Source organism: Ctenopharyngodon idella, chromosome 22 (assembly GCF_019924925.1).
Source record: "Ctenopharyngodon idella isolate HZGC_01 chromosome 22, HZGC01, whole genome shotgun sequence".
NCBI classification, from domain to species: Eukaryota; Metazoa; Chordata; class Actinopteri; order Cypriniformes; family Xenocyprididae; genus Ctenopharyngodon; species Ctenopharyngodon idella.
This window is the reverse complement of record NC_067241.1, coordinates 22,806,062-22,832,768: the sequence shown is the minus strand read 5'-3', so window position 1 is coordinate 22,832,768 and position 26,707 is coordinate 22,806,062. Positions and strand designations below refer to the sequence as shown.

General features: G+C 39.1%; 1 protein-coding gene across 1 annotated transcript; it reads right to left on the bottom strand.

Annotated features, from left to right (window-relative positions):
• Nucleotides 1–14,196: 14,196 nt before the first annotated feature.
• Nucleotides 14,197–25,526, bottom strand: tgm1 (transglutaminase 1, K polypeptide). Its single transcript, XM_051880651.1, has 14 exons — nucleotides 25,383–25,526; nucleotides 23,980–24,206; nucleotides 23,477–23,668; nucleotides 23,060–23,311; nucleotides 20,803–20,921; nucleotides 20,522–20,629; nucleotides 19,496–19,673; nucleotides 19,276–19,414; nucleotides 18,881–19,073; nucleotides 18,637–18,790; nucleotides 15,668–15,952; nucleotides 15,419–15,579; nucleotides 15,102–15,238; nucleotides 14,197–14,943 (listed from the first exon to the last, which is right to left on the bottom strand). The coding sequence occupies exons 2-14, from the start codon at nucleotides 24,203–24,205 to the stop codon at nucleotides 14,799–14,801; spliced, it is 2,289 nt and encodes a 762-aa protein (XP_051736611.1). The 5' UTR covers nucleotide 24,206; nucleotides 25,383–25,526; the 3' UTR covers nucleotides 14,197–14,798.
• Between the last annotated feature and the right edge of the window lie 1,181 nt (nucleotides 25,527–26,707).

The window sequence follows — 26,707 nt, the reverse complement described above, 5'->3', positions numbered from 1 at the left end:
ACTATCAATTTAAAGAATTGTTAGGCTGCGTAAATTGGGTCAACCGGAACCGGGAACACTTCTGATAACACCCGATGTACTTGTTACATCATAAGAAGAATGGCATCTACACTAATGTTAGTCTCTCAGTTTATCCCGAGGTTAGCGTAGTCAGCTGTACCCAGTCCATATCCAGATCAGATGGTGGACTAGACATGACCACAACATAGCCCTGAATGTCAGCAGAGATCCTGTCAACTAGATCCCCAAGACAGCCAGCAGCACAGATCCTCAGCGAAGTCCACAAGAACCAGACAAGTACTCTGCACAGACCTATGACCAGCTTCATTTCTATAGTGGCGTGATGAATCCAATCTTCAAGCAAAAGGAACTGGATGAAATATTTGAATGATTCCAATCCAGATCTGATTTCTGACTTGTGATGCAGCCTGAATCATAATCACACCGTGTTCGTTTTGGCCCCCAGACTGAGCTTCGTTTCTCCCAAGGTTTTTTTCTTTATTTTGTCACCTGTTGGAGTTTGGGTTCCTTCCCACTGTCACCTCTGGCTTGCTTAGTTGGGGCCACTTTATATTTATCAATATTATTGATCTGACTGCACTGACACCACATTATTCACAGTCAATGTTTTAGTACTACCGTATGTGCAATACAAAGATCTACAAGATAACAAAAATAAAGCAAAAAAAAAAAATCCATGTGGTCAAAAGGACTTTCTAGTCATTCTCGAATATTATCTCAGAAAGTTCAATCCATTTTTTAAAAGGGGAAAATATCACAGCCCCCATACTAAGGGACAAAGACAAACAACATAGATTTTTAAAAGAGTTGAATTAGAATTCAAGTGATTCGATCACAATACATAATGAAGTTGATATATTTCACAAAGCTTCTGGTGAAATTTCAGTAGATTTACATGAACACGAGCACACTTCTGTAATAGTTCTGTTTCCAGGAGAGGATCTATTTTCTGGCAGGTCTTAGAGTCACACAAAAGAAGGGTGTGGGGGTGGGTGGCTGTAGACTGTGATGCGCTGGACTGGAAGAGTCGAGCCCCCCGGGTGGAGGTGCTCAGGCTGGAGGTAATAATGTGGCTACAGTCTCATTATAGGTCCAGTGCAGTATTATAAATGTGAGCTGGAGCTGCAGCTAGAGCGCATGCTCTGTGAGTGATAATTGCAGGACACAGCGACTGTGTGGAGAGATAAAAGTGCCTTGAGCTACTCTTCCTGTAATCCCTCATTCAAACAGGCTGATGGGGCCGTAGCATTAGACCACACACACTCAGACTATATAAAACCTGTCCATGGCTCTGGACTCTTGCATTAAGTTACTATCTAAAGTATATTCCTCAAGGGAGGGAAAAATCTAAATGTCACCAGAGTAAAATTAATCTTTTCACTGAAAACAATAATACCGTCAAAAATAAAATTTAACTCAGATGTGAACACTATATTTTCACACATTTAAAATTTTCTCCAGCACTGTAAAAACAAACCTATAGAGTCTGCAAAAAAGATTAAGGTAACACTCAATTTTAGTTAGATTTTAGCCCATGTTTTGAGAAAAGACTACCTATAAGTAATGATACACTAAAAGAAATTAAAAGAAACTACACAACTTTCTCAATACATTACAAAATTAAAGGGGACCTATAATGCAACAAGATGTAATATAAGTCTCTTGTTTTCACCAGAATGTGTCTGAAGTTTCAGCTCAAAATACCCCACAGATCATTTATTATAGCTTGTCAAATTTGCCCCTATTTGGGTGTGAGCAAAAACACGCCGTTTTTGTGTGTGTCCCTTTAAATGCAAATGAGCTGCTGCTCACGGCCCACTTTCCAGAAGAAGGCGGAGCTGTAACAGCTCACGCTTTGGTTGATCAACAACAACAAAGCTGGAGAATCTCACGCAGCCAAAATGAGGATTGTCAGTAACCTTACATTGTTCAAACCGGAGTCGGACACTGATGGAGAGACTCAGGAAGAAGTTACAACTTTTAGAATGAAACTGGACGTTTCTGAACGGTTAGTGGATAAATTTATGAAGTTGCTGTGGAGTTGATTCAACTCATCGACTAGCATGTGCCGTCGTGTTAATCTTTTGTGCAAATCCAGAGTTGAATTGACCCTCGTTTGTGAAGCAGTCCGGCGTAAAATAACAGAATGACAACAACACTCTACTACAACAACATTTCCTCTTCTCTAAAATTTTCCGTCATTGATGGAATTTTTTTTAGCAGTGACAGAAAAAATCTGCAGCCCGTCCGTCATTTCGACAGATTATGTAGTTTGTAACTGTAATTCCCACCCCTGTCCAGTAGGTGGTGAGTGCGCTCCAGTGTGGCAGCAGCGCGAGAATAAAATGAAAACGATGCGCTTGATTACAAACAGACGAGCACCCAGTTTAAGTCAATTTTATAATAATAAAATTACTTATGCTTACTTACATAATTAAGTTTTGTTATTTGTTTCGCTGACTATAAGTTTATGGTCAACAAATGGCTTTTCTGAGGTATAATGTTACATGACATTGTTTGCAACACTGATTGAACTGCCGTGATTTTTTGATTTTCATTAATGTTTATTTCGTTCTGTACAGGAGTAAAGAGGAAAGGATGATCGCATTCACTCACAATCCGTGACAAGTGTTCAAGATGAAAACTGAAAAGTGACGCTGTCTTTAACTTTCTTTTCACAGTATAAATAAATGCAAATCCTATGCCTATTTGCTTATCCTGTAAGTTCGTGAATAAAAATGAAAATGATATATGAGAAAAATAAGAATCCCCCCCCAACCCCCATGGACCACACCACCGCAACACCGGCGGTTGTTGGTGATTTGCCACCGTCACAGCCCTAGGGTTTATGTACATTTTTGGGTTTGTGATGTCACCAGCCCAGGAAGAAGCTTGTTGTAGTCCCTACCAGCCGTTTGTTGTAGTCCTTAAACAGAGAATTCTTTAAAAGAAAATATCTCCCTTTGCATTGAACTTTGCAAATGTTACTTATGCTCAAACAGCAACATTACACACTAACTAAAGTTAAAAAAAGTCAAATCATAATCAACCACCCCTTTAAGTACTTATAGAAAGTGGGTAACATTAACACTTTTATTATACATTTAAAAGTTTTTCTAGCTACCATAACACATGCTTGCAAAGAACAAGGAGTTTCTTGCCACTGCACTAGCATTAACACAGCTGCTGAGTAAAGCAAAGTATTGCCAGGTTTCACTAGAGGATTAAGTGACCTGATCTGAAAAAAAAGGGAAGGAAAAGGCCAAAATAAGCAACATGCTCTGGGAAAACAGGCTTAAAATAAGTGACTCCTGGTTTCTGGGTGTGGGGCATATGCACATTCTGCAGTCTGCAAAGCATGCCAGGGACTGGAAATCACAAACCAGTGTTGGAATTGTTATATTGGTTCAATGCATTTATTAAACTTCTGTTTAAACAAATTTTAATTGTACACAACAAAATTAAGTTGTGACAAATGTTCAGTTAAGTCTTATCTATTTAACTTAGACTTTGCACAATATAATTAGGTTCTCATTTCAAATATATTGTTTAGCAGCATTTTTTCAGAATCAGTACATGAACACAATTAGTAGTAATGTTCTTCATCAACAATCTGCTGAGTCAAATGTCGTTCCTTTAACACACACACACACACACACACCCCTATATCATCTTCTTTGCATTTCTTCTCTTTTCTAGCTCACTTCATAATCTAGTTGCCTAATAAACCTGGCATTGTATATTACCAATATTTTTGGCTCTTTGACAAATTTGTTTCTCTTTTCTAAGACACTTTGGATAAAAATGTCTGAATGTATATAAAAGTGAATGAATGAATAAATAAAAGTAAATTAGTATGTGTGAGGATATAAAAGTGCTGAAAGATGATTGTTTTGATGCTGGTGTTTGGGCCATTTTCAAAAAAAAAAAAAAAAAAAAAAAAAAAATCCCCAAATTGTGTTTATTATTCAAAAACAAAAATATCTAACCCTAAGAGAGGGTAAAATGTATGTGTTAATGTGTGTTTTCCTCATGTATTCTGCTGTCTTGGGTTGTCTTTTTCCTTTCATTTGAGTGTGAGAGGAAATTGCTGTGTTCATCTGTGCTCTGCTACTATATGGTTTCTATGGCAACCTCTCCAAAATGATGTGCTCTGAATGAGATGTGCTGGTGATTACAGTCTAGGAAGGAAGGCTGATGTTTCTGTTAGCCATCGCCTGTAAAGGGAAGTGTGCAGTGTATAAAAGCATAAATAAAAGCATCCTTCCTGTCTTCATACCATGCTTCTTCTGCATATCTCCTACATGTCAGAGGATATATTTGAATATACTGCCCCCTTCAGAGTGCACAGAAAGTTAGTATCATTGGTATAGCAATTGTGTGTTGTTGTGAATGTAAATGTAAATATGTGATATTAACGATCAGCTCAGACTCGTGGGGCCTAGTCTATTAAAATCATGTGCAATCAGTTATGATACTAAATTCCATTGATTTGATTCTATACAGCACAAGTGAGGAATATTGTTTTTGGTGAGTGATCAGTTGTGCAAATTAAGGACAAATGTACTGTAAGCTCCTAAACTGACCTGAACCCTAGGGAGTAACACAATATTGTAATGCATTACTTTTAAAAGTAACTTTTCCCAACACTGGGTAGTACTTTCCTCATAAACTTAAGAATGTGTGTTTAGTGTAATCAGAGCAATCACGTGTGCTAACTTAGTTATTCAGTGAACAGAGCACAAACTCTGTCCTCACAATTTGACCGCAGTTGACCGTAAAATTATGGTCGAGAGTGTGCTAATGTAAAGGATTATTTCAATTCAAATTATACTCACAATAAATAAATAAATACATTCATTCATTCATTCATTAACTAATGTTAGACTAAATGACACTGACATTTTGATTGTGACACTGCAAGTGATAACTTCTTCATGACAACATTCAAGAATAGAGCAGTGAATTGGTTTTTATTATTAACTTTTTTCAGCATTATTGCAGGTTCACTGAAGAACACTGAATTGTTTTGCTGATTACAATAAAACACCAAAACAAAACCAAGCACACAGTGTCATTAAGCGAAAAAATTGCATCTTACTTTAAGATTTTGGCATGGCTTTGTGCTCTGAGTGATGCTGATAAACTCCCTCATGAGGTTCTGAACATTAAAGTGATCCAAAATGTCTCTGTGGACATGTAGTAATGCCAAATGAGTCAATCTCTTCTCAGTGACAGTGTTACGGAGCCAAGTTTTCAGACAGCGAAGTGCAGAGAAGGATCTTTCGGAGGAAGCAGTAGACAAAAACACAACTGGAGCAGCTTCTCCACTTCCTTAAAGAGGCCTCTTGTTGTGGTTGAAGGTTTGACATATAAAGTCCAAATTCCTGGACTGTCCGGAGTGTTTCTTTTTTTGGTAAAGTCACCCATCCTCAGTTGCAGATGTAGAGACGTTCTGTCCATGAAGCTGAAGGGAACTCAGGTCGGCCTCTGTGCATACTGTCCCCTTTGCGGAATCCATGAGAATTTGCTCCCTCTGTGCGGCAGTAGTCATCCCAGCTTGGTCAAACCTGCACTCAATTTCAGATGTCACTAGATCAAGTGCCTCATAATATTTACATATCCACAGTGATTCACCATTTTCTGACACAACATCCTCCACCGCTGTTGTGCTGTGAAAACGAGCTGGCATCCTGCTCTTCCTGTTAGAGTCCAGCGGCAACTTCAGGTTGTTCGCTGATGCACAGGCTTTTGTTTTTGTCAAAATCTCCTCCACAGCTCTCTCCTCTCTTAGTGCACATATGCATTCTTTGAGCATATGTATGCACTGGAGCGCACCAGAAACACTTGGGCCCTGTCCCAAATGGTACCCTAAACACTCACGGCCTTCCTACGAGTCCGCACTTTGGTGACGTAATGTCGTTTTGACTGTCGGGAAGAAGTCTGCCACGGAGCTTGCACCAGTGCGGGCTCAGCAAAAGTGCACATCCAGGGTGCATTTCGGCTGCAAAGGGGGCGCTCGCGAGCATCCTTGTGAAGCCTAAAATTGACAAATGGGACACCCTACGGTCTCGTGGACTTAACGGACACACGCATGCGGCAGCTATTGTAAGTCCACAAGACCGAAAATGCATAGAAGTGTGCCATTTGGGACGGGGCCTCGCTTGTGCACTCTGCAGACTTCTTGCTACGGCCTCGCAAGGCCCAAAGACTGCCTCACAACAAAGAAGCCCAAAAACAGTTCTCCCCTTCTTAGCTTGCTTGAGAAGTCCAGCTACTTTTGCCCGTATCTCACTACGAGCACCTGGATCCTGCTGCAGTGTACATAGTGTTTCCAAAAGTGGGCCATAGGTATGGCAAATCCTTGATACTGCTTTTGTCCTCAAACACCACCTTGTTGGATCTTCATCACCCAAAAAAAAGACTGGTACACGTTTTGGAGTTTGGCTGACTCTCTGATGAGTGTGGCGAAGCTCTGTACAAAGTTGAGTGCATCTGCTACAAGACACACATCCCATGCTACCTCTTGCAGCGCCAGGTCAAGAGCATGGTTGCAGCAGTGTACAAATAATGAACCGGGGCAAACCTCTTTAAGTCGTGCTTGTACTCCAGAGAATCGACCAGACATGTTACTGGCACCGTCGAAACAGTAGCCTTGGAGTTTTTTCAAAGGAAGTTTCAGTCGACAGAAGATGTCCTTGATGCACAGAAAGAGGGTTTCAGATGTTGTGTCAGGTGCATTATAAAATCCCAAAAAATACACTCTGCTGGGAAAGGTTTGGATCCACATAGTACAATGACAAGAGAATGCTTTATCCGTGTCTTTCACATAATAAAGCCATTTCCACTGCTGAAACCAACCTGAGTTGAATGATCTTGCGAAGTCCCAAAACGTCTGGATGGAAAGTTAAAATCCTTTGGCTGAAAAGGGTCCACAAGTAGGCCTACGCTGACAGCGGTGTTAGGAGCTCCATCTTCTGCTGGCGTTATAACCGCGGAGGCGGGTTTACCTGAAGAAGGGCTAATGATGTTAGCAGGCTGGACAGCAGGACCAGCGTTGACGGGGCCGCCCGTGGTGGAGCTGGACACGGAGCTGGTGGTAGTTGAATCATCCACAAAACTTTTTTTGAAAATTCTCTTTTGCGACATGCTCAAATTCACACTGCACTTCGTGTGTCTAACTGAAATTATGTCCCTCAAGGTAACTTTAATGTTACGCGCTGTAATTGGCAACGACAAATCTGTTTAATAATTCCCAGTCAGAAAACCATCTTTGATATCTCACTCTTTGACGACGACAGGTCATGTAACTACAAAGCCATGGCTCACTCTGAGATCAAGTACTGCTACTGTATGGTCTACAGCGTCAAAAGCCTTGGCAAAATCAGTTGTAATTAATGTGCACACTGAACCCGACACATAACTGGCCTTATACACAAAATCCATTAGACTAATGAGATTATAAGTTGGAGTGGAGTGGTTCTGTTGACTGCCAAACTACATAGGATCTAAGTTTGGAGAAATGTCTCTCAAGATTGGCCTCAAATCCTCAATATGCAGGGGAATATTGCAGAATTAGAATATAAGCAGAATTGGAATTAGAGAATAGAACAACATAATGATTGTGAATGTCTCTATATCAGTGGAATTTAATGTTGCAGAAATCAAGGAATGTGAGCAGAAACAGGCCATCTTAGAAAAGAAAATCTTCGTTAAATCTCACAAAGAACTAAACATGAAAACAGCAGAGCTTGATTGATATAAGTGAAGGGAGAATTACAAAGAATTTGCAAATATGTATTAACCAGGTAGTTAGGTTTGGGGAATTCGTGTTCTTTTTTTCCCTTATTTTACAAAATATATAGTCCCCTAGGGTCATGTAGGAGTAAAAAATTGACAACCACTAATTTGTGCCCATGATTTTGTAACCTGTACTCTCAGTTTATAAACTATACTGATTTCTAAACCATTTCCTTATAAACCAACTTGTAGACTGTTAGAAATCCCATAAGTCATCATGGGCAGACGATATATAAAAGCTTGTAAGCATTTAAAGTAATGTACAGTGCCCTCCACTAATATTGGCACAGTTAGTAAATATGAGCAAAGGCGGCTGTGAAAATAAATCTGCATTGTTTATCCTTTTGATCTTTCATTCAAAAAAATCATAAAATACTCATTTTGTATGTCTCCATCATCTATCACACCTGATTCAACTCATCAGCTCATTAGTAGAGAATGCAAGACCTGAAATGGGTCTGTCAGAAATAAGGAGACATACAAAATGTGCAGGGCTGGTGGTCCTCCAGGACAGGTTTGAGAACCTCTGCGCTAGAGGATGCGGTCTTCAGTGTTCTTGTTAGAGCACCTGCATCCTAATCCAGTTGACACTGGTTCAATGGTGGTTCCATGATTTTTATTCTTTTTATTGCATTTTATAAAATTTACCTTAAAACTATTTACGTCACATTGTAAAGTGTGCACAGTTATTAAGCATGTTATCAATTTTGCAGAACATCTTTATTACCTTATCAGCTCTTTGAATCAATAACCGTTTATTGAAACCTGCCAGCTGACAGCCCCACCTACTGGCCAGAACAGATAATGAGGGCTTTAAAACTGCAGTGAGCTAAATGAACGAAAGCGTTTGTGCTTTTAAAAATGTGAACAAAATGGAAAAGAGCGCAGGTGTCACAATCTCCATTCACCAGTCCAGTCATCTCAGCACACTACGTTTCCCAGAATCCCTCCTGGCTCACATCTGCTCACACTCCACATTCACCACACCTGTCTGTGATTACCTTCATCAGCACCTTTCTATTTAAGCTCACCAGTCAGTTCACCATTAGTCTGGTCTCGTTGTTCCTACCAAGAACTACTAACCTGACTACCTACCTTTGTAAAACTTAACTGTGCGATCCTTTCTTCAGTCTTCAGCCTTCAGTCATCCATCTTCTCCAGCGATCCAGTCATCTCTCATCTCCAACTGAAACAGATAAGAACTGCCATTCACCGCTATCAAGTCAACGTATCCACTCTCTAAGTTACTCACCCGCTCAGGTCGTTTGTTGTCTGCATACCTGCAATAAACCACTTGTTTTGGATATTACCTGTTATTGCATTCTTCTGTTCCATGACAGAAGACCAGATCAAAAAGATGGACTCAGTGGGAGCTTTTCTTGAGCCTGGGGCTTCCCTATTCACCATATTTCAAGATGGCAAGAAGATAGAGGAATATGTGCAGGAATTCCTGGAGTACTGTTATTTAATGACATGAGATAATCATATCCTTATCCACTGCTTTAAAAATGGATTAGATAACGATGTTTACCATCTGGTGTCAGGAATCGATGGATGTGAGACACTTGAGCAATTTTTGGACCTCATCCTGTGGCAGGATGAGCATCATCTCAGCTTCATCTCAAGACTACTGAGAAACCATCACAAGTTCCCTCATCTCTGTCTGTCCTGTTCCACCTAATAGTCAGTCCAAGTCAAAGAACCACTAGTTTCTCCAACAATCATTGCCATCATGCCAGAACCTGGCCGTCACTCCTGAGTATCCTAACATTCCTCAGTCCAGGAAAGCAGCATCCCCAGTCGCACCGGGCACTGAAGGTTGTATCCTACAGTGTGGGCCTAATACCGGAATTAGTGGATCCTCCCCTCATATCCATCAGGGCAGTTTCAAGGAAGTACTCCACTCATCAGTTCCTCTGTCCTGAGTTTGTTCAGTGAGAGAAATTCCTGAGTCTGTCCCAGTGAGAGAAATTCCTGAGTCTGTTCCAGTGAGAGAAATTCCTGAATCTGTTCCAGTGAGAGAAATTTCTGAGTCTGTTCCAGTGAGAGAAATTCCTGAGTCTGCTCTCCAGTGAGAGAAATTCCAGTTGATGAGGAGCTTAATATGATTGCTATTTGCTTACACTTGGCCTAATTAACTCCTCTCCCCCATCATGACCATTGTGTATACTAGGGGTGACCTTGAATAGTCGACGATTCGATGCTTCGATAGGAGGAGCCTGATTCGACTACCAATCTCACAGTCGAATCTTCACAGAGGTGTTATAAGACGAGATATGGGGATGCTCAATATGTGATTTTACATAGACGTACCGGTTTTCTCCCAATAGGTTAATATACAGCCTATTATGATAATGCTGTAAATAAAAATGTGAAAAGAAAGAAGCTTTTAATAAACCTTTTTAACGTACGTGAATAAATCCAACCACCCCTGTGACAGATTTAAGTTTCACTTCCATGATCCGTGCCCGACAGAGGAGCATCTTGGCGGCAGGGATTAAATCTTTAACAATGTCTGGGATAAGAAAATCTAAAGTGTAGAATTGGATGCACTTTGAAATGGTAAAAATCATTGTCAGTTTCGTCTATCCCTTGACAGGCAGTTTGGTCACTTTATTAGAAAGTTGTTTCTCTGTGCTGTGTGTGAGAGAAAATAAAAGTTGTCTTAAGGCGCAGGTATAGGCCTTACTTCATTTTTCGCGTCCCGCTCCATCTCATGCACAGTTGAGCGCGCAAGCCTTTCAAAGTAGCCTATTCTCCTTTGGTCTTGAGCGCGGAAAGAGTTTGTGCGCGCTATCTAGTAGACTGCTGTTTTTCAACAGCTCATGAAGGACATTTGGACATGGTAGGTTCCAAACACAATCTTCAAAGCAAAGTGTGGTGACCTGCCATGGACAAGGAAGCAGAGAGGCATGTCAGATTGAGCCATGGATGTCAGTTAGTGATGAGACCTGATAGGCCAGAGCCACTAAGAATAACACATCTACCCACGATCTAGCCACTGATATATTAGGTCATTAGGCCAACTAGTGGTAGTAGTTGATTGTTACAGCCGCTATTATGAGTATGCAATACTCAAGTCTTCTACAGCTGATAAAGTCATTGACTGCTTGGACAAAGTTTTTAGCCGTCATGGTCTGCCTTGCACCATCAGATCAAACTGTGGTCCACAGTTTATGTCTGCACAGTTTCAACAATTCTGTGATACAAATGGTATTCAGCATGTGAAGACAATGGCAAAATGGGCAGACAACGAGGTAGGCAGAATGCATCTATATTGACGCGCATAGGAATTGCTCAGACAGAAGGGCTGGACTGGAAACAGGAGCTCCGCAGGTATGTGGCTGTGTACAGAGACCACAACACTACTGAGAAGAATCCTGCAGAATTGCTTTTCAATACGAAAGTCAGGAGAAAACTGCCAGATTTGATCATACCGTGTAATGACCAGAAGATAAAGGATTGTGATGCTGAGCAAAAAGGTAGAGCAAAGCTTTACGCCGATCACTGCGGCAGGGAAAGAGATTCACAACTGGAGGTGGGAGATCAGATTCTGGTGAGACAAGAAAAGACAAAAAAACTGAAAACTGCATTCAACTAAGTTCCATTCACTGTTGTGTCCATAAAGGGAACCAGTGACCATTGAAGATTCAGGTAGAACAAAATATAAAAGAAACATCACGTTTGAGAAGAAATCATTCAGTGAGAATGCAAATGATGATACAGTTGAACAGCAAAACCAATCAGAGAGAGAATCAGGGACAGAGAATACTGAGCAGATGATTTCTGATAAAATGAAAACCCAAAGTGAGCCACTAGGTGGTGGGGTTGTTCCAGAAATGAGACCACAGAGACAAATCAGACCGCCAGAGATTTAAAGACTTTTTTTGAGTAGAACTATTGTTGAGTGATCATTTTGAGGAAATGGCATGCACTGAGATGTTGTGCTATGCATACATATTTCACTGTGTTCTCCAGACTCTGTGCCACACCTTGGCAAATCCAGTCATTATCCAATGGTTAATGACTATCCACTGTGCTCATTGTATCAATATGGAAACATAACTTTGTTTCAAGATGGAATGGAGAAAAAAGGTTTGGGCATTTGGATAGAGTGATCCTTATCCAAATAACTTTTCTACAACATCGCAACACATCAACAACACATGACACATGAAAACATACCTTGTATTACTTTTTTAGTTTTTTGTTTGTTTGTTTGTTTTTGTTTTGCTGCTTTTACATGGGTAACCTTTCCATCCAGCCCCAGTTCTTTGAGTGACCTGAACACACACACATAAATATTTATTTATTTATATAGAATGAGGGAGGGAAAATTACAATTTAAGTTAATATTCGAAAAACTAGAGAAAGATAGATAATAGTTTAGCTTAAGGACAAAAATGATAGTTATTAGACTTAATCCAGTACTGACTGGTTTACCTAAAACTTGCTTCCTAAAGTAAATGAGATTAACTTCTTTAGACTGACAATACACAGCCATTACTGCACCCCTACTCACTCCCATTCTTCTCTGCTCTCAAATTAATAAATTTGGTTGTCTCTTTGCTGGACCCTGCAGGTAGTCATATTTACCCTAGCGTACTGTATGGATTGGAGGGAGACTCCAACACGCCGAATGGTTAAACCCTGTGTTCAAACACCCTATTGTCCTGGACCCCGGCCTTTTGGATTCTCCATGGGAGGGATGCAGTTTGGAGGGTGCAACACCAATGCAAGGAGTGCCAAATATGGAAATTTAAGCCATTGGTCCCAAAGATGGCTGACCTGCATACCATCCAAGTCTACGTCAGCTGATATGCACCCAGCCCACTTATGAGTCAAATCCACTCCGGTTAAGACAGGACTCACTGACTGAACCTCAAGTTTCTTCTCTGAATGTGCTTAACCTGCTCACGCATCATATAATTCTCATCGATCCTTGCATGCTTATCTGCAATCGTCCCAAAGCTCAAACTAAGCTAAGGAGATCCATTCCTTTTGGATGCCACAAAGGAAGCTACAGCTGGCTCCATACAGACAATATAAAAGTTTTCTTTGTCTGAGGTCTCAGAATCCTCACCACTGGGTTTCAATATTTTCTTCACAACTGATCTGACTGACCTGTGCTTCTTTGAAACCTCAACAGTTCCTTTTTTTTCTAAACACTGGCTGGGACACATCTACTGTGTCTGTCTTTATCTTTGTCCACTGTCTAGGCATTCTGTAAGATTATTAAAAAGAAACTGTTCTTAGTTGTATGTAAGGGGATGGCTGTCACACTTTTTAAAGATGTGTTACAATCCACCCTACCCCTGTCAGCCTTTGTTTAGCTAGCTGTATTAGCATAATGGTTTGATATTAGCATGTTAAAAATGCTTCACATTTTGCCTGAGAAACATTTTAATACGATATATCTGATTATCTGCAAAAGTTTAAGTACTAAAAGTATAGTTCTGGTCACGAGCATAACTTATAAGGTTATCGTTCAAAATGGTGGATGGTGAATTACGTAAATCAAAAATTATGAGTACACTCTTCATCTCATTTGAGTGCACACCATTCAGATGACTCTTCACAATCACAATTTATTACAAATTTTCAAAAACTAAACAAAACATAAATGACAAATTGAAAACAAAATAGGAATAACACCCTGAATCAAAAAATTTAAACCTATAGTAACATTGGTCTAATTTCACAAATCCATTGTATGACAGAAGTAAACATGTATCATGTGTTATATTTATTTCATTGTATGTTTTTAGTTTTTGGAGCATGCCAGAAGTGATCACTATCTGTTGTTATATGGAAAAGAGTGTGAAGTGTTTTATTAAATCTTTTTAATGAAAGATGTGACTTGCACACTCAAAAGACACTGGTTGCCACCTACTGGTGTAATGATGTAACTAGCAAAACAAAATCCGTGAATGAATGTTTTTAGTGAATTGATTCATTGAAGATTTCATTTAATCAAAATCCTTATTGCTAACATTTTGACCATTTCTTATATGTAGAAATTGTTCCCTAGAACAACTATTTGTGAAACACATACATAAAAAATATCAATCCAAGGCACTCGAATATTTAGGAAAAATATAAAAGGCCTTCATTTGATCATGGCTTACGCATTGAAAAACACCGACACCGACACGTTGCGGCTAATGAGCCTTCATCAGGGTGCTTTTTAACAGCTTTTTAAAACAGCAAATGATTAGTCATATGACCATCACCTGATTACACTGATATAAAGAGAAAATATTTCACCAAATATGTCATTATTTTTTGTGCTTTGTACAGAACATGTTGTATTCTGAGAGTCTTTAATTTCCATTAGGGTGTTGTGATGTGTAATAATAATAATAATAATAATAATAATATATTACATATTTATTAATATATATTTAAAATATATTTTTTTCTATTTACATGCCCCAAAACACATTCTACAAATTAAGTAATGTTTCAATGCTCACTCTTTGTCGGTTGTGAGATAAAGTGTAGACGTCTTGTTCATGTAACGAAGAATCAAGTGTTTTGTGCATATTGTTATTAAGCATGTGATTCTCAACATGATTTTTATGTCTTCAAAGTCTATAAATAAATCAAAAATATTGGGACAAATAAATTAAATATGAAAAACAGTGTCTTAAAGCAACACAAGTTCATGCTGAATCCATGTAACAAAAATAAATTATATTCTGAATTGTTAAATTAAGCCTTTTAAAACACGAATAGGTGGTTATTGTACTACACTATTCAAAATTCAGCTGTTTGGTCTCATATGTTTCAAGTATTATGTAATGCCTTGAAATTTTGGAGCAAAAAGACATTCTCACATTCTTAAGGCATTTTCTAGAAAAAAAAAGTCTTCAAACATGGCTAGAAAAGAATGTCCTGGATGGAGATCATCCAAATGAAATTCAGAGCCACTGAAGTTCCAGTGCAGTGCAGCTTTGTCCTCTTGAAGATATTATTCAATTTGCTTTGACAACGATGTTGGCGACTCCATGCACCTGAGGTAGCTGACGGCAGTCAAGTGAGGCTAGAAGTTTCTGTGGCCCAGCCTCCAAAGGAACAAACTTCTCCGTCAGAGTCACCGTGGCCAAGCGTTCTATATTTCTGAGAAAAATAAAATAAAATAGAAAAATGAAACCTCTTGTGTACTCCAAACTTTTGAATCATAGTTTATGATGTTCTAACAACTGTGTATTGAAAGCAGTCATAGACGATAATGAGGACAACCACACATGATGTACGTTTTATATTGAGCATCTTACCCATAGGAAACCTCTCTGACACTCTGCAATCCCAGACCTTCAAAGCGAAACTTCACATTCTTCAGTGCGCGCTGAAGAGGATTCCGGAAAACGATCGTAGCCTTCAACTCTTTGCCAACTACAGCGTCCCCATCAGTCTGAAAATTAAAGGAGCACACATTTACAACAAGTGTCAGAGATTTCACAGTTGATCTCATAAAACGAATTCACCCAATAAAACCTATAATTGGCTGTACCTTAATTTACCACACATATCAATCTCCATATATACATACGTATCATTTTGAGTTGAAAACAGAGAAGTCTTTTAAACTCACTTTGATGACTATGTCTGGTGTGCGCAGTCTGAAGCGAAACTGGGTAGCCAGAACCTGTTTGGTCTGAGTGACCCGTCCAGTGAGTGTGAGCATCAGCATGGCCTGGTCCACCAGCTGGTCTTTATAGTGATCATAGGACAGACACCACTCCACAGTCTCAGCTGATAAGTAAGAGCAAAAAATTAATCTCTAATTAGCATCAGTAATTGCCAAATTATTGCCTATATGCACTCTGTTAAGGTCTCTCACCTTCATTGGGTTGGAGATCGACAGGTATCTGGTCTTTCTTCACTGTAGCTTTATACACTCCAGTATAGTACATAACAGCCACCTGGCCGTGGAGATTGAAAGTGCGCTGTTCTGCACTTGTGTTCTTTACCGTGATGGCCAGTTTAGCATCTGCACCAAGCTGAGGTTCTTCTCCATCCATGGTGATTTGGAGGGTGACGTCATCAGCACTGGAGACATCGTAGATCCCTGATTTAGAGCCATACTGACAGGCTGTTTCCACAGCAATGCGTTCTTCCTCTGAATCTAAAACGAAGGAATAGTGATGTGATTTTTGGATTTTTTTATTTTTTTAAATAATACACGAAAAAAAAATGCATTTCACACATACAAAGACTTGAATATACCTCTTTCATGATGAGCATGTTTTTAATTCCTGAATTAAAATTCAAAATGGCAACACAAAATGTGTCATTTTTGTGACTTTTTATGTGGAGCGGCTCCCCAAAAACTGAATGAATTAATAATTTATGTTATTATGTTAAAATAATAAATGATATTTGTTAAAAATATTTAAAATAAATATTTAAAAACTGCTAATGATTAAGATGTGTGCTCTATTCAAGGTGAAAGAGAAATGTTAGGTAACACTTTATTTTGATGGTCCCTTTTGAACATCATGTTGACTATAAGTAACTTTGCAACTACATGTCAACTAATAGGGATGGGCGATACCACTTTTGTTTTCGATACGATACCGATACTTTCAAGGCCAAAATCGCCAATATCGATATCTCTAATCTGAGTTATTAAATTAAGTCCTTAAATTGTTGAATTACTATGAGTAAAATGGGTAATGGTACCTACTTAACATTATATTTGAAAGGTATTTTAACATTCAATACGCCTTAATTGCAATTTATTAGATTATATTTTTGTTTACACATGGTTAAAATGTTTATTTGTAGTGGTAACCATGGAAATCTACAAATACTATAGACTTAGCTGAACTATGGTCACTGTAGTAATGGTTCAGTTTCATAAGGGACTGCCAGTGACAGGCTGTTGCACCCATAAAATGCAAACTTTGTATTCTGACAGTGTAATTACAGAACAGAACATCAATACGAACTTTTAATGTTCAATTCAAATAAATGGAATTGCAAAAACTATGTAGGCTACTATTTCATTTTGTTGTTTGTGAAATAACTCAAACATATTATGTTGTTCTGTCTTCTGTTAAGCATTGTTCAGGGCTGCGTTTCCCAAAAGCATCAATGGTTTCTTACAATATTAAACGCATGCAGGTGTTTGAATGTAGTGTCGGCAGTGAGCGAACGCTTTCTGTGATTGATTGGTTCTGACTTGCAGCATTTGCGTGTGTTCAGATGAGCAGGAAAATAGTTCTATAACACAATTATTCACTAACATAGGTTATTTGTCCAATTCAATGCATATTGTATGCATTAAATTGATTGTTAATTAAACAAAATCACTAGTAAAAAAAACACACCTTAGTATCGATATTTTTATTTGAGTATTGATACTTACCAACTGTTATTATTACACCACATGACATTTTTAGAGCCAATAAATTGTAACTTTTTTAAAACGGTGTAAAATATTTTCAAAACTATAGCAAGTAACACAATATTTTTACTTTGTTACTGTACTTAAGTACTTTTTTACTTTGTTGGAGTATTTTTTAGGACACTTTTACCTTGGAGCATAATATCATACCTTTTACTTTACCTTTTAAATGAACAAGCCGATTGTTTTTTAATGAACTCATTGATTCTGTTCACAAACCGCACTGAATGATTAATTCGCAAATTGGAGTCAACAATTTCAACGATTCAATAATCTGGTCAGAGTGAGTCTCCTCCAACACCTCACTGAATTGTTCATGTCTTATTAAGTACATTAAAAATAAAGTACTTTTGTACTTTTACTCAAATTGAAAATTAGCACCAATACTTTTAATGGAGCAATATTTTATTATGGTATCTGTACTTTTACTCAAGTACTTGATTTCAATATCATGCACCACTGATGAATACAAGTATGCCCCTGTTTCCACCTGGTATTAAGATGCGTTTTGGTCGATCGGATCACAAGTGGCCGAGTGAGACACATTCCCGTTTACACCCGGAGTTTACTGTCTCTTTTGTCCACTTTCAACCACTTCTGTCCTAAATTTCTTCAATGGGAGGGTCTATGGGTGGGTAAATGTATGGGTTTTTCAGATCTTTCGATCTAATGAATAAAATAAGCTCACGCAATTTACATATGAATGCACCCAGAGATGACAGAAAAACATATGGAGAACATCAGCTTTAGTTTCTGCTCCGACAGCCACAAGACCAGCTGAACGCTGTGAGTGTGTGTTAGAAATCAGAAATGATGAGAGAACATTGTGCTTGGTACATTTTTCATCTTCAAACCAAACTTAGGTCTTCAGCTGACAAAGTTTAAACCCCGTCTGACTAGCATGTTTCCTGTAATGTTTACACATTAGGTCAATAGATGGAGAGTAGACGGTCTTTAGTGGCTGTTTGAACACATTCGATCACATGACCGTTTACACTACGAAAGCAATCAGGTCAAATGAGTTTTCAACTACCTCTGGAAGGGGTCAAAAGTGGATAAGCTCAAAATTTTTTAGACTCCATTTACACCTGTATTTAGCGTTGTCCACTTCTGATCCAATCGACCAAAACTCATCTTAATACCAGGTGTAAACAGCGCCTATATGATCTTTGCACATGTGTTTTAAACTAGATTTAGATTTAAACTTGATAAGGATTCACAGTTGTATAAAGGAACCTAGAAATGCCCATTTTCTCCCCCCCCCCCTTTATATATCATCAGGAACGTTCAACTTTTCTCCACCCATCTTCTCTTCAAGGTTTATAATTGTCAATCAATCAGACTACTTCAGTTTTCAGTTCACTGCCTTTTTAATTTGTTTTCAATGTATTTTTTTTTACCTTCTGGGTGTTTGTAGAGGTGTGTGATGTCCTCGCGTTGATCAGAGCCAACTGCTTTAGTGCTGATGCAGTGACCTACTGCTTTCTTCTTAACTTGGACGGGAATGAAGGTGCCATCAGTAGTCCGCTGCCAGTAGATTTTATCACTGTTTACCTTGAACAAAAGGAGTCAGATGCTCAGTGCCTACAAGTCTCTTTGGGTCTCATTTAAAAATGAAGTGATAATCAGAAATTTTAGGTATACCTCTGCAAATACAAACGGTGTGTCATGCTTGAGGTAAACTTGTCCATTCCGGACAGCTGCGACAGAAGCGGGACCACAGCGAAAAACGCCCTGACTGGTCTCTTGAGGGGTGGCATCTACTACTTGCCACCCCCCCATACCCGTGGGTAGATCTGGGCGGGCCATCCAGCAGTCATTCCACACATGGAAGTTCCTGCAGAGACAAGACAGGGACATTTGTATGTTTCATGCCATGTTTTGTTTGACACTGATCCTATTACCAGTTTGAATGGTGCAGTATTTAGAAGTAACAGTAATATGCTGAGATATTTTACACTACAGTTTACTCCATAATTGTCTAGATTTGTTTAAATTTGATAGTTGTTTAAAATATTGTAAATGAAATTTGAGCTAACCAAACAGAATCTCGATTAAGCTCCTCAATCGGCTCATAATTCTCATCTAAATAGATATCTGTTGTCAAGGAAACATCTGTGTCATGAGCAGACTCGAAGTTTGTGACACTCCGGGTGGGAATCCCTAAACACCTCATCACTGAAAATGAGAAAGAGGTTTAATTGATATCCTCAAATCAAGCTGATATGTTCTTACACATTCTCAAACACATGCTCTTACCTGAGGTGGTGACCCCAGAGAAGACCCAGCACTGTCCGTATTTGACCGGTGTTCCTCCATTTTCGTAGTACTGTCTCAGGATGTCACTACTGCCACTCCAGAACGTGGGAGCCATGCCATCATCATACGTACCTGACCAGTTGCCTATCAACACACCGCTGTCATCAGGAGCGTTAACCTGTCAAATGACAAAAATGATTCTTCTATTGCATCTGGATATTTTTAATGTTTGAATTTATACATAATTCAGTCACGATACTCTTCTGAGTAGCTAACTGTGCGCAGTCATTCAATCCTTCTTTCCCATCTATGCAACCTTATTTTTTTCTGTCTCGACCTGATCCAGCTCGGTATTGTGGGCCATTAGAATTTCTCTCCCCCTCCTCCTCCCCAGCACCACCTGTCTAGATCTGATACTGGGTTCTCCTGAATTTACCTTGCAGCAGCAGCATCTATTTTAATCCCTGTAAATCTAGTCACACACTGGCCACACCGTATGCGTTGCGTTCAGTTTAAGAGAGCAGTCAGTTAATCTAATCATCAAACAGACAAAAATACACCTTAAGAATGAGTGGTGTCGATGAGTTAGAAGTTTGGTGTTTAAAAAATCAAAGCAAATGGAAAGAGATTCTCTAAATGAAGCATAGACTTCATTCAAGCCACAGAAAGTCAAATGTTTTGCTGTAAAAAAGTACAATAATATCTTCTAGCCTAGGATGAAGTCATTATTGTACATTAATGATTTACTGTGCATTGACGTGGCAGGATTTTGAACTGCAGAGTCATAGTTGGGCACTGCCGGGTGCATATACTCATAGAAAACAATGTGTTTGAATTTTTTTTAAAAAAGGGGCATGGTGCTGTGCTTTGTGTCCGGTGTGTAACCCCCTTAATTCTGAGCATGCTTTAGCTGTAAAGGACAATTCACTTGAAGAACAATAACTATAAAGTAGAAAGTTGTCTATATGTGACCCCACTGGAAAGAAATAATGATATGAGCCCTTTAAAAGGAGCATTCAAACTCACCATTGCAGACAAAAGCCTGACCACGCTGACAGGATCTCCCCATCCTGATGCTGGCGCACCACTGCGCTCCAGCAAAAACAGACATGCAGGAAGGATGTTCTTATCAAACTAAGACACAGAAGAAGGAGATGATTTTTAACTCTTTGACATTCAATATTTGAATGAAATTAAATCTAATCCAAATTGAAATCTGTTTTTCTGCCATACATTCAACCTGAGAAGGAATCTATTAAGTTTTCATGAAAACACTAGATATGTTTATATGGATGGGTTGCTCTGACCTGGCCAAAATTCCACGGCCTGTCTCCGATCTGGCTGTCAGTTCCGTAATAGATTATTCCCATGTCATTTAAAACATACTCTTTCCTCTCTTCCTCATTATCCATGTACACAGAGTCGTCTAGAAGAGGAAGATAAAGTGAATGAATAGGAGTAGAGTTTTCATTTTACAGCATTTTGGAATGAGACAGACTGTGTTGAAAGGAAAGGACAAAAATAAGGTGGCACTGGACAAACAGGACAAAACAGGCACTGAAACTCATACCCCTACTACTTCTTAATGACGTATTTTTCATTTAATGATATATTTGTCTTGATTATATACTTGATGTACTTATATTTATCTGTACAAATCATGGATGTCACAATTTAAAAGACTTATATTTTGCATAATCATACGTTATGGAGCTATGCTCAAAATGTGGGACCCAGTGGGGCCAGTGTCCTGCAGAGTTCAGCTTCAACTTCAATTAAAACCTCAATTTTCCACACCACAAATTGACATGCACATCACAACAGCTAACACACACATTCTCCCTTCCTTCTATCCCCTCTCAGAGGCAGAAGTCTCCAAACTCATCCTTTCCAATCACCCACCTGTCCACTTGAGCTTATCTCCACTCATCTCCTTCAAGCCATGTCTTTCTCAGTTGTACCCATGCTCACTCATATCCTCATCACCTCTCTTCACACTGGTACCTTTCCCAGCATTTAAGCAGGCACAAGTAACCCCACTGCTATAAAAAACCCACTCAAAATCCAGCACATCTAGAAAATTACAGACCGGTTTCCCTTCTTCCATTCATTGCTAAAACACTCGAATCAAGTCTCTACCTTTCTTACTCAGAAAAACAACCTCCTGGACAACAACCAGTCTAGTTTCAAAAGCGGACACTCAACTGAGACTGCCCTGCTCTTGGTTATTAAAGCTCTGAGACTGGCAAGAGCAGCTTCCAAATCATCGGTACTCATCTTGCTGGATCTATCTGCTGCTTTTGACACAGTTAACCCCAAGATCCTCATGTTAACCCTCATGATGAAGGACATCTCAGGAATCATACTCCAATGGTTCAAATCTTACCTCTCAGGTAGGTCCTTCATGTGTCATGGAGGGGTGAGTCGCAACATCTAACTACTGAGGTGCCTCAGGGCTCAGTGCTTGGACCACTTCTCTTCTCCATGTACATGTCATCACTAGGATCTGTCATTCAGAAACATGGTTTTTCCTAGCACTGCTATGCTGATGACACACAACTCTACCTCTCTTTCCATCCAGATGATCCGACGGTAGCGGCTTGCCACCTTCAACTAAACCTTGCGAAGACAGAGCTGCTTGTGGTCCCAGCCAACCTAACACTCCATCACAACTTCTCTTTTCAGCTTTGTTTGTCAACTATAATTCCATCTAGGACAGCCAGGAACCTTGGAGTTGTGATTAACGATCAGTTAAACTTGACAGACCACATTGCTACAACTGCAGATTTGCTTCATACAACATTAGGTGGATCAGGCACTTCCTACCGGAACATGCTACACAACTTCTCGTCCAAGCTCTTGTTCTATCCAGAATGGACTATTGTAATGCTCTCTTGGCAGGCCTTCCAGCATGTACTGTCAAATCTCTGCAACTGATCCAGAATGCTGCAGCAAGAGTGGTGTTCAACGAGCCAAAGAGAGTACACATCACACGTCTCATCATAAACTTGCACTGGTTGCCAATGCTGCTCGCATCAAATTCAAGGGACTGCTGTTTTCCTACAGAACAACCACTGGCTCAGAACTCCTATACCTGAGCTCATTATTTTAGACCTACATGCCATCCAGAAGCTTGCATTCTGCAAGTAAACATCGCCTTGTGGTGTCATCACAAAAAGACACAAAATCACTTTCACGGACCTTTACCTGGACTATTCCTTACTGGTGGAATGACCTGCCTAACTGAGCTGCTGAGTCTTTAGCCATTTTCAAGAAGCTGCTGAAGATGCATATTTTTAGGCAATACTTGTCCCTTTAATACTTAAAAACCCTTTTAATACTTATTCATAAGTTCACCTGTGCTAATCAGATTAATTATCTGAACCTGCTCCTCCCAAATCTTGTTAATAGAACATCATAAAAAAACCTTGCTACATGTACTGTGCTTGACTGACTAGGACTGGTGGAATGTACCAGATAATATCACTCCACAACTCTTTTTCAGTATGTGTACATCCTGATGTTATCATTTCTCTATCTCTCTCACCCCGCCCTGATTTGTACCTTCACACCAGGGGTTGAACAGCATGTAGATGTCATTCTCGGGACTGTACGGTGTCATGGCCTCGCCCGTCGGGGAACGTGTCGCAACACTGAGCCTGTATTTGCCAATAGGAGCAGCTGGGTGAGAGTTGACAGACAGTTTGATACTTTTGCCTTTCTGTTCAACTATCTTGGACTCCCAGCAGCTATCCTGCAGATCCTCAACCAAAGGAACAATCACATGTGTGCCTTTGGACACATCTGGGAGATTACCTGAAAGACATATGCACACAAACATACGGAGATGGAGTGACAAATGCTTTTTTTAAGATCAAAACTAGGTTACATAACCAGTGACATAGTATATTGTGTACACTACAAAAGTTTGGGGTTGGTAATGTTTTTTAATGTTTTTGAAAGAAGTCTGGCAAAACTGACCTAGTTTCAAATCTAAGTTAAGTTTATCTGTCTTGGGGTTGAAAGGTCGCGAGAGCTCAATCAACATCTGAAAGGTCTGGCCTCTGCGGATAATGAGGTTTTCGCTGCGGTAGCGATCTGTATGATGCTCCAGTCGGTTCTGTCCGTTGTTGGATTTGAGAAGGTCTACAGAACGCACTTCTAGTAAGGTACCTGAAAGAGAGAAACAGAGCTTGGATGTTGTGTATATTTTATATTGATCCAAAAATGAAAATTCTGGCATCATTTGACTGTCTTCTGTGGAACATTGTTAAAAATATTTCCATTTGTGTTCCACGGAAGAAAGAAAGCCACACAGGTTTGGGATGACATGAGGGTGAGTAAATGATGACTGAATGTTCATTATTATTAGGTGAACTAAGTGTTTATATTTGTTTATATTTTATATTTATATTTGTTATATTTGTGTTTATTTTGGAGCCAAAACACTCTCTGCCAATGCATTAGCTGTCCAGTTAGGTTACCTGTCTCTGGCATCTCAGTGGTTTCTGTAGCTCCATTTGTGGTGCCAGCATCTGTTGTTTTGCGGCGGCAGCAGCAGAGGCAGCACTGGCGGAACCATGTGCCACATGACCACTTTGTCTTCGGCTTCTCTAGCTTCACCTTTTCCGGATCCTCCAGCGGAAGAGTACCGGCTGGGAAGCGGCCAATGGCAGAGCTATTCCTGATTGATAATGTTTCTACAGGCATACTGTGAAATAAAACAGATAAAATTGAGAATTTTTGAAAACTTTAGACAAGCCCACATAAAGGGATAGTTCACCCAAAAATGAAAATTCTGTCATCATTTACTCCCCCTAAAGTAGTTCCAAACCTGTATGAATTTCTTTGTTCTGCTGAACACAAAGGAAGATATTTGGAAGAATGTCAGTATTCAAACAGATTTCGCCCCCCATTTACTACCATAGTAGGAAAAATAAATACTATAGATCTATTTGGTTACTTACATGCTTCTAAATATCTTCCTTTATGTAAATGATGACAGAATTTTCATTTTTGGGTGAACTTTCCCTTTAATACTGACACCATTTGTCTAACTAAGACTCTCTCTTTCCTTTATCCCCTTTAACTGATTGGCTTTTTATCCCAAAATACTTTCGCTTATTCAACAGTTAGTGAAACAATGTTGTGTTAATCACTTTTCACATCCATTTATTTATTGACTGTGTAGTCATGTAATAAGTGGGGTAATGTACAGACAGTCAGTTATTATCGCAAATTAAACCCAGATTAGTTGGTTAAATTGATCAAAAGTGACAGTAAAGACATTTATAATGCTACAGTACATTTCTATTTCAAATAAATGCTGTTCTTTTGAATTTCCTATTCATCAAAGAATCCTGAAGAATAAAATGTATGACGGTTTCCACAAAAATCTGAAGCAGCACAATTGTTTTTAATATTGATAATATTCAGAAATGTTTCCTGAGCATCAAATCAGCATATTAGAATGATTTCTGAAGGATCATGTGACACTGAAGACTGGAATAATGATGCTGAAAATTCAGCTTTGATCACAGGAATAAATTACAGTTTACAATGTCTTAAAATAGCAAACAGTTCTTTAAAACTGTAATCATATATCACAATATTACTGTATTTTTTATCAAATGAATGCAGCCTTGGTGAGCAGAAGAGACATTTTTCAAAAACATTAAAAAAGTCTTCAAACCTTTTTTTACAGTAGACTGGTCATTGTCACAAAATAATTTTTTTTTGGGCCAGGGTCCTGATCACCCTGTGTGGGTTCATTTTTTAATAATGGCCAGCTGACTGTACATTATCCCTAATCCCTTACATAACAGTTACCTGGAGAGGAATCTTTTCAGGTGAGATCCCTTCATATAATGATAAAGAGTTTTCTTACTTGTTTGCAGTCCTTTGCAGTTTGTAAGTGTCAGTCTAGTTTATGCCCGTCTCTGCTCTGAAAACTCCCGCAGTAATTGTGTCTCATGTGAGTAAGAAGTGTTCAGTGAGACTCACTCAGAGTCTAATTTAGCATTGAACTCAGACAAGTTTCTAGCTTTTACTATTATATGTAGGGTAGGGCTTAAAACAAGTTTGACAGGATGACTTCTTAAATGTTTCCAACTATGAAACTTAATGTATGCGAGTAATTTGAGGGCATGGAAGATTACACACAGTTTAGCCTGGTCAAGCTACATACAGACCAGGGGTGTTTTCTCTGATAAGGCAAGAGTAGTAGTGAGACTATTTTTGACAGTACAAAAATAAAACACATACTAAATATAAAATTTAATGCATAAACCATTGGTTTTCATAATGTAATAGTGTACCAACAACAGTGGATGAAGTTATAGAGAGAGCATCACTTTGAGCTCAGTGTGTACTCATATGTCCTAATGAGTGCTGTGAACGTACACACACCTCTCTTGAAATAACTTATATCATTTCTCAAACACACACATATTGTCAGTGAAAGTTTGTATAGCTTGATTTTGGTGGCAACGCAACACATGGGCAGGACATAGCACACAACAGAGAGAATGTCTGATAAAATGATATAAAGATAGACTGATAGAAAGAAAGATAGACAGACTGACAGACAGACAGATAGACATAGATAGACAGACAGACAGTCAGTCAGATGATAGACAGACAGACAGACAGATAGACAGATAGACAGACAGACAGACAGACAGACAGATGATAGACAGACAGACAGATAAACAGACAGAGACAGACTGACAGACATAGACAGACAGACAGACAGATGATAGATAGATAGATAGATAGATAGATAGATAGATAGATAGATAGATAGAGACAGACAGATAGACATAGATAGACAGACAGACAGACAGATGATTGATAGATGGATAGACAGACACAGATAGACAGATAGACAGACAGACAGATAAACAGACAGACAGATTGACAGACATAGACAGACAGGCAGACAGATAGATAGATAGACAGACAGATGGATAGACAGATGATAGATAGATAGACAGACAGATAGACTGATAGATAGATGATAGACAGACAGACAGATAGACAGACAGATAGACACAGACAGACAGATAGACAGACAGATAGACAGACAGATTGACAGACATAGATAGACAGACAGACAGATAAACAGACAGACAGACAGACAGACAGATTGACAGACAGACAGATAACCAGACAGACAGACAGATAGATGATAGATAGACAGACAGACAGATA